We start from the raw sequence: 9,408 nt of genomic DNA, 5'->3' as shown, positions 1-9,408 counted from the left end.
GCTCACATCCAAACTTTGCATAGTTTGAACAGATGTGAATAATTCATTCAATGATGCTAGAACACGATTGGTAAGGGAACATGGATCTGCTGTCTGTTTTCTGTACCATGGCTTAAACTGGGAATGTTCAAGGGGGTCTCTCAGAGAATGCAGAGTGCCACTGGTTATGTACAGAGAGCTTTCACAAACTGGGGGTTTGGAAAGAAAAACTGGGAACTGCGTTTCTAGGATTTGACATTTGACACCACTTTAACTGCCATGGCTCCATCCTCGGAGCTGTAGTTTGGTGAAGTAGTCTGCCTGAACAGAAATTGCCAAACTACAAATCCAAAGATTCAGTGGGATGGATCAATGGCACTTAAAGTGGTGTCCAAGTGCTTTATTTTTGCAGTGCATCCTAAGTCACTTTGGACATCTTTTATTTTTAAAGAAAGTAAGCAGTGCTCATGGCAGGATTTTATTTGGACTTTCAAATTAATAGGTTTGCATTGTTTAGTTTCAATTTCGCAGACCAAACTGGTACTTCAGATGGATCCATTTGTTATTTTAGACTAATTGCAAAATCTAACCGAAAATTTAAGACGGTATGATTTACTCAGGGGATTGATTCCAACTTCTGGAGGCAAACTAGGAAATCTGGAATGATATAGATTTGTATTCCATTATTCTCATTTCAAAATCTTCTGCAATTCTTCATTCTTATATTTCAATTGCAAAACTATGCGGAAACTTTAAACCGTCACGTGTAATGACTTCTAATTTACACTTTGACACATCACATATTTGAGCTACAATTTCTCAGCCAATACCCACATTGATTGGAGAAAATCTGAGAGTTGCAGTTTTAAAAAAAGGTAATGTGTCCAAATTCTGGACTGTAACTTAGGTCTGAAAAAGGCATGTTAACAAACTATGGTGGTTCATGGCAGCCTGAATCCTATTTGTAGTTCTAACAAGACAAGACCCATGGAATGAATGGAATTCAAGAACTGATTTACTGGCTTATTAGTCAGGATTACCGATAAGATAATTTAAGGCATGCAGATGACACTGTGCTACTAGCAAAAAGTCACAGAGGATTGGAACGACTATTTCAGAAAGTCAAGGAAGAAAGTACAAAGGCAAGGTTACAGCGGAACATTAAGAAAACAAAAATAATGAGCACAGATGATTTACGATGGCTTCAAAGTGGTTTAAAAAAGAGACTGAAATAAAGATTTGCCATCTCTTGGCTCAGTCTTAAACCAGAATGGAGACTGCGGTAAAGAAACAGAAGAAGACGAGGACTCGGAAGGGCAGCCATGAAAGAACTAGACAAGATCCTGAAGTGTGAAGGTATACTATTTAATAGTGATGTTAGAATTGTCCAAACCATTGTATTAACCATTACCATGTACGGATTCGAGAGCTGGACAGTGAAGAAAGCAGATAGGAAGAAAAGCATCTAAATTTGAAATGTGGATGAAATGTGGCGGGAACCAGGGTTTGGAAACATCCTCCTCTTTGCATCCTAATTGCCAGCCGAAAAAAATCTCTTTTGCCCAATTTTTATTTACTTACACAATGCGATGTAATGACTGGCTCTTAAAGTGCATTTGGAGAGTCGGGCCAAGAGAGGGGACTTATTTAGGTGTAAGCATGTGGTGCGGCGAATATTTTTTGCCATTCTTTCCAGCCTGATCCAACTGCTGGCTGTTAAGATGGGCTGGGGGTGACTTTATATAATCTTACAGGAAGACAACGCTGTGTTAATGAATATTGATTAGTTAGATTCACAACTCTGGTTACAAATCCATTCCTGCAAATGCCAGCTGTTGTTTCTTACACCTTCTTCTTTGGTATCTTAAGCCACCCTTGATTCATCTCACCCCTTTTCTGACTCGGTTGCAAGACCGTTCTCGAAGACTGCATTTTGCAACTGCAAAATCCAGTCCTTGCAGAGGCTGAATCGCCAAGGCATATTTTTCTTATCCCTCCCCCCCCCCAGCTGACTCCCAAGGTCATAAGGCAGATTGTGCTCTGGACAACTCAGCCTTGCAAATGCCCCAGGTCACTCATTTGGACCAGCTGGGGTTAAGCATTAGCCACAACGGGGGACAGCAGCAGCGACATGCTCCAAACCCTTTGTAGGAACTGTTCGGCTCGATTCCTTTCCAGGCCTCAGGCTTTGAGGCCGTGCGCAGCATCGCACTGTGAATCTGCTCCCCTTTGATGGATGTGTGTGTTGCAGCATGTGGCCATTTGTACAGCTACAACAGGGCTGTTAGTCAATGAAGTAAAAATAGATCCCCAAATGAAGCACACTTACTAGGGACGAAGTCCCATAGATATTAGTGGGTCTTACTTCCAAGTAAACATACACATGGACTATACTGCTGATTAACTCCCTGGCCATTAACTGATGCTGCAACTTGAGGCTCCATCAGGGCTATGGAATCCTGGGATTTGTAATTTGTTTGGGCCCCAGGGCTCACTGACAGAGGTGGCTAAATAGCTCACCGAACTACAGATCCCAGAATTCCACAGCACAGAACCGTGGCAGTTAAAGCGGGGTCTATCTGCGCTGTTTCTGCAGTGCAGATGCAGCCTTAGGCATTTATCACACTGAGGTTATTGGAGCTAAGATCAAGGGTGAGTGAGGGTCGAACGATGCGAATTAATGTTATAATGTGACTGTTTTATCACACCTGGTTGCCCATCCATTGCCCTTCCGAATCGAGGGGGAATCGAATCCAAGGAAGTCACGTGATGCGGATTCAGGCAAAGCGGAGTGAGTGCACATTATATTTCCACACCGGTGCATACCATAGGGGATTCAACAGTTCGAATTGGGACCCTTGCGCATGCTCAGTGGGGCCCTGAAGGCATCCTGAACCTTTGTACTTCTGGGGTGAAGAAGGGAGCCTGGCTCCACTTTCACGGGAATGACAGCTGCACCTTTCTTCCTCCCTTCTAGTTTCCCATCCCTGGCAGCCAAATACAAAGGGTCCTCCGTGTCAGAGCCCCCATCCATTTCATCCACATCTACATCTATCCTCTTGTCATTCTCCTCATCTATTCCATCCACATCTCTCCTTCCCTTTGTAGCCGTTGCCTCCTCTTAGGTTGCATCCACACTGGGGAGATAATCTGGTTTAACTCCAGTTTAACTGTACTGGCTTAGTGCTATGGAATTCTGGGAACTGTAGTGTCCTGAGACATTGAGCCTTCTCTGCCAGAGAGCTCTGGTGCCTCAGCAAACTAATAACTTAAATTATTATTATTATTAAGATTATTTTTTAAAATTATTATTATTTTAAAATAATAAATTATTATTATTATTATGGGAGTTGGAGTTTGTTGTGGGGTCCTTGGCTTGAGGCTATGGAATTCTGGGAGTGCCATCTCTGCCTCCAGCCTCCTGTTTCTTTCTCTTCAGATCTGTCATCTTATTATTATTATTATTATTATTATTAACCTTTATTTATGAAGCGCTGTAAATTTACACAGCGCTGTACATACAATCTTTTTAATTAGACGGTTCCCTGCCCTCGGGCTTACAATCTAAAAAGACACGACACAAAAGGAGAAGGGAGTGGTGGAGGGAAAGGGTAAGAGGTCCAGCAGTTCCTCTCTACCTCCAAGGCCTGGACCAGATGGACTGAAGGGAGGGCTTGGCTTCATAATGGATGGTTAATCATTATCCAGGGAAAATACATACTCACAAGTAGGATAATGCATATACAGTACATAGCAATACAGGAAATGGTTTGATAAACAGGCACCAAAAGAACATCAAATAGTAAGCGACAATTATGCAATGCCTGGGAAGGCTTTTCTGAACAGGATGGTTTTCAACTCGGTTTTGAAGCTGGTTAAAGAAGTGATGGCTCTTGCTTGTGGGGGAAGAAGGTTCCAGGAGTGAGGGGCAGCAAGTGAAAAGGGGCAAATCCGGGATGGGGCAGAGGAAATCCTGGGCTGGATCTACCCGCCATCCCTAGCCTCACATGAATGATAGGGAATGTCACCTATCTCTAAATGCCCTCTGCTTCATCCAAATGTATCACCCACCGGCAAAATTGTTGTTGTTGTTGTTGTTGTTGTTATTATTTTGCAGTGAAATTATTATTATTATTATTATTATTATTATTATTATTATTATTATTATATTTCTTTCACTGCAAAAATAACCAGTGTAGAAACTGCAGTTCTACTTGGAAGTAAATCCTGCCTCCCCCTTGGCCCCATTTTGGAGGACGTCCTGCCCCCCCCACCCCCAAAGAGTCCTTTAGAAACTTTACTAACCCCACTCTCTCTCTTTGCCCCCTCTTTTCCCTTTCCCTTTCTCTCTCCCCCCGATCTCCCCCCCTCGCCAGCATGTCTCCTGTTCACGTTAAAATGTGAATGCATTCATTCAGGGGGGAGCACTGGAAGCAAATGGGGCAAAAATGCAGCATGGCATCATGGAAAATTTGCAACCCGGGGGTTTTGCAGTGGTGTTCAAGAGCACAAGCAAATTGGAATTCCACACCAGACCAATCCGCAGTGAGTTCAAACCGAGCCTCAATGCAAATCCCGTCAATACACTTATTTAGCAAACTTGCCAAAACGAGGAGCCAGTAAGGATTCAGTTCGGAAGCCCTGCAGAAGCACCACACAAACAGCTCCCATTGAAAGGAACCAGGTGTGAAAATACACAGCGTTATAACGTCAGTTCGCATCGTTCAACCCGCACTCACCCCTGATCTTAGCTCCAATAACCTCAGTGTGATAAACGCCTTTGTCTAATCAGATTGAATAATATATTATTCAGATAGTTTCTTTTTTAAAAAAAAATATATTGCAGATTCATTGAAACATGTTAGAAGGGACCAGCTTCCTGCCACTCAGGGAAACACAACTAAACTACTTCTTACAGATGGCCATCCAGCCTTGGTTTGAAGACCATCACAGGAGGAGAGTCCACTGTGGCAGTGTATCCCACTGTCAAACAGCTCTTAAGATCAGAAAGTAGAATCACAGAGTTGGAAGAGACCACAAAGGGCCACCTAGTTCAACCCTCCACCTGGTAGGAACCCAGAACTATAGCAATCCTGTGAGATGTCCATCTCTGTTTAAAGATCTCCAAAGGAGGAGGCTCCACCACTCTCCAGGGGAGTCCGTTCTACTGCCGAGCCTCTCTTAAAGAAAGTTCTTCCTAACATTTAGGTGGGATGGGTCATCATGAGTCGGAAACCACTTGAAGGCACACTTGTGTCGTGTGGATGTGCCAAGAATTCAGGAAAGGGACTCCGCAGCTACTGGTGCTTTGTGATGTAGAAGATAATGTTTCCTTGTAGTTTCTTGCCTGGCAAACCTCTTGCACTTTGCGCTTCTAATATTGCAGAGCTTGCCTTGTGGGCACTACCACAGCATCCCCCCATGGCTTCAGTTCCTGCCTCTTCCCTCCCTGCCCCGCTGGCACCAAACCGCTTCACTTCCGAGCTTGGGTTCGGGGCACATGGATGGCGCACAGAGAGCAGATGCGCCAGGGAGGCGGCGGGTGTTTTCGGTCTTGGTGCTGACTGTCCCTGTTTGTCTCCCAGCTATGTACTCTGTGGAGATCACTGTGGAGAAGGACAAAGTCACGGGGGAGACAAAGGTCCTATCCAGCACCACTAGACTTCCCAAAGACCACTCAGTTCAGGGGGTCAAAGTGTACGAGGACGAGATGAAAGGTATGCTCCATCCACACCCCCAAGTCTAGGGTCTCAGGGGCTCCAGGAGCTCAGCTGGGTCTTGGGGACCTTTGCCACAGCTGCCCAATTTGCAGGGAGAATCCCAACTAATCCTCTGCTATCCCACTTTTCCAACTGCTTTTAAAATGTCCTGGTTTCTCTCTCTCCTCCCTCTTTGTCCCCTGCTGCAAACTGAGTTCAAAATGCAAAAGTCGTTTGTACTCAACACATCAGGAGGAGAGGAGAGGAGGTGGCAGAATCTTGCTTTTTCCAGTTGGCTCAGGCAAAAGCAAATTGCTGAAGGCTCTCCTAGTTTGTTTGCTCTTCCTAATGAATACCTTTTGCCATCTTGGCTACACTCCGATGTTGTTTGGCCATACAGTTGTGAAATGTTGGAAGATATGCAGGTGGGAGTGGGCCGCCTTACAATCATAGAGTTGGAAGAGACCACAAGGGTCATCCAGTCCAACCCCTGCCATGCAGGAAATCCAAATCAAAGCATCCCTGACAGATGGCCATCCAGCCTTTGCTTAAAGACTTCCAAGGAAGGAGATTCCTTCTCTTGAAAAGCTGAATTGTCCCTTCTGAATCAGCCTACACACGTTCCAGTTGTGACCATGAGCAATTGCTCGTAGCAATGGTGCCACTAAGGTTAGCATCACCCGGTGCGATAACTCATGGTGCCAACCCCTTTACTGACCTCCTCCCATATCACACCGTACAGGATCCTTAGTCATGTTTTTTGTATTTATGTTACTCGTAAATTGCAATTCCTGTATATCACTGAAGGCAATGGCAAGAGTTGTGACGTAAACCAATGAGAAAAATTAAAATTATAGCTAGCAATATCATATGCACACAGCCTAAATGTATTTACATTTATCTAGTTTCGTGGAGTTGAAGTGAAAATTGGTAAGATGTGATGTTTTCAAATAAATAAAAAAAGAATAAAAAATTATTTTTTAGGGCTAGAAAACTGCAGACATTGAATCTGATACTCATCTCTGCTTGAGTCCCCCCAAAACCCAGTAGACCCATAGACTCCCCTGACAATTCACAGACACATACTGGGAATACCAAGTGCTGGGCTCAGATTGAGGTGAAAATTTTAGGGAGATGGGATCAGGATCTTTAATGTAGCCTCATTGGTTCTAGCCAAAAGGTGGATGGAGAGCAGAGTAGAAGGTGAGTCCAGGCACCACAACAATTGGGAAGGAAGGAAGTAAATACACAGACACCCTGGAGAGGCTTTCCAGGTTGTAGCAACCAATCAGTTGAGCCTTGCAAATAATAGCAAGCTATTGCCCTCCTAAGGGAGCTGGAGATTTGCACTCAGCTCTTTCTGCTTGCCTGGAGTTGGATCTCCTAAGACTGGGCAATTCGCACCTGGAGGTGAACCCTGAAAACTGCAGTCAGGATCTGGCAAAATTATCCAGCCCCACTAAGGAGAACATCCATATGGATTATAAGTGGAACAACCACATGAAAAAGACAGTGGGACTCCTGTACTGTTGTACAACCTTCTTCTTTTCTGTGTGGCTGCCCTAGTTGTAGTCTTAGGAATATTCTTAGGAGTAGGGTGGGTGAATGTGGAGGGTCTTGGGCAAGGGGAAACCTTGAAGCTTCTCTGTTTATCCAATCCTAAAGCCCACAGTATGGTCATGATCCTAGTCCTCACCATGCACTGTCTCTTGTCTTCCCCTACAGTGGTCCATGCCGTCCGAGCCGAGGATGGGGCTCTGGAGAACGGCCTCCACCAACTCAGCTCCTCGGAGGTGGACGAGCTCCTCCACAAAGCTGATGAAGTGACCCTGAGTGAAGTCTCCGAGAAGGTCAAGGACCTAGAAGAAGCCCGAAGCCACCCGGCAAGCCAGAAGGTCACACCCCGGAAAGAAATCACAGGCGTCCAGGCCAAACCGGTAGAGAGTCCAAAGTTATTGGCTTCTGGGGAAGGTCCGGAACCCAGCAAAGAGCAACCGGTCACTATGATCTTCATGGGCTACCAGAACGTGGAAGACGAGAACGAGACCAAAAAGGTTCTGGGCCTCGAGGGAACAATCAAAGCAGAGCTAGTGGTGATTGGCGATGCTGAGAACAAGCTGGCAGCAGATTCCACGGGAAAGAACCAAGCACCACCCAACGGCAGCGCGGTGGAACCGGTGACAGCCATCCCGCAGAAGGAGGAAAATCAGGCCAGGGAGAATCAGCCACCGGCCAACGACACTGAGCCCAAAGGCACCGAGCAAGATCTTGAGACGAAGAAACAGCGCTGCAAATGTTGTTCGGTGATGTAAGAGATCCCCCGGAACTGTCTTTTGCCCCGCCATTCCCACCTTGAACCCTCAACGCCGCCTTTTGGGTTACTTCCTGTGTTCTACAAACTCCTAGGTTTTAAAGTGTTCTTATTTTTACTTAAGGACCCACACTCCTCCCACCCTACCCACAAATGCACCCCATCTCTCATTCTTTCTCTCTCTCTCTCATTCTATGGAAGAATAGAAGTTCCGCGCAGGTGGAAAAATGCATAAGATCTAAAACGATGCCAAGCTGCCAGCCTCTGGTTTCCTCCTGCCTGGCTTTGATATCCTTATCTCCTTTTTTGTGTTCATGAATGGAAGACATGCAAAATACTGTATTTGTTAGACACTGTGGCCCTCTTCTATGATTCTATGATTCATATCTGGTCTCTGGGGCAAGACTCATCAGGACACTTTTATGGTCAAAGATTCTTCAAGGCCCACTTCATTTTAAGAGAGAGAAAGAGTGAAAGAGAGAGAAAGAGAGAACTACATAGTCAAAATGGAGAGGTATGTTTCCTCATCCTTGCAATCGGCCCCAATTTTGTCAGGAGAACTAGCCTTTCCTTGAGGAGAACGTCTAGAGAAGTAAAAATGGAGGGAGGAAGGAAGCAAGGGAAGGAGGGATGGAGGGAAGAAGGAAGGAAGGAAGGAAGGAAGGAAGGAAGGAAGGAAGGAAGGAAGCTTGAGTTTGTCCAAAGGTTGGACTGCTCTTGGCCCCACTGGCCTACAAGATCTACTAGGTCCTTCAAGAACTTGATCTAAAGAGTTCTTCAAGAATACCACTAATGAGATTTCTGCTTAACAGAGGGACTGAGATGGGCTTGAAGTCACAAACAGTTTTTAACCCATCTCTCCACCTGTTTTCTGGATACATCCCAATGTGCCCAGACTCTGGAAACCAATCTTCATCACCAAAATGCCTCTGAGAGGACTTCTCTGCCACAATCCAGCTGTCTCAATGAGGTGGTGAGGTTGAAAGCTACAACAAAGCTACTCAGATACTTGTCTCTCGCCTACCCACCCACCCATTTAAAAATGTGTTGTTGGTCACCTCTCCAATTATAATATGGAGAATTGATCAGGCCGTTGAAAATTCAGTGTGCACCTTTTGGTCCATACCTGGAGATGTTTTTGAAAAATATGCTTCTTTGCCATGAAATGGAAGTAGAAGAGAAAGAGTCGTGTTGCAGGTCAGGAAGGATGTAAGTGACCAGGGGTCCAAAGTGAAGGAGACACTGGGTGCAAGGTTGGTACAGGATGAATAAGCCGCCAAAACCCTGGATGGAAGACAGAGGGAGGGAACGAAAGAACAGCAGTAAGGAAAAGAGGCAGGATAGAATAGATTGCAGGAGCAGAAAGGGGCAGCTCCCAGTCATGAGGGAAAATTGACTCCCGCAGAAAGGACAACTGCA

The 9,408-nt window shown here is 45.3% G+C and overlaps 1 protein-coding gene across 1 annotated transcript; it reads left to right on the top strand.

The window, feature by feature from the left end:
* Nucleotides 1–5,564: 5,564 nt before the first annotated feature.
* PALM (paralemmin) lies at nt 5,565–9,402 on the top strand (the record flags this gene model as incomplete). The annotated part of the gene is made up of 2 exons (XM_042443845.1): nt 5,565–5,696; nt 7,404–9,402. Coding segments are annotated over 2 exons (719 nt in total), but the record flags the coding sequence as incomplete, so codon positions are not given.
* Nucleotides 9,403–9,408: the final 6 nt, after the last annotated feature.

This window comes from Sceloporus undulatus, unplaced genomic scaffold, assembly GCF_019175285.1.
Source record: "Sceloporus undulatus isolate JIND9_A2432 ecotype Alabama unplaced genomic scaffold, SceUnd_v1.1 scaffold_391, whole genome shotgun sequence".
NCBI lineage: Eukaryota > Metazoa > Chordata > Lepidosauria > Squamata > Phrynosomatidae > Sceloporus > Sceloporus undulatus.
Note: the sequence above shows the minus strand (reverse complement) of the source record. Positions and strands in the feature narration are given on the sequence as shown.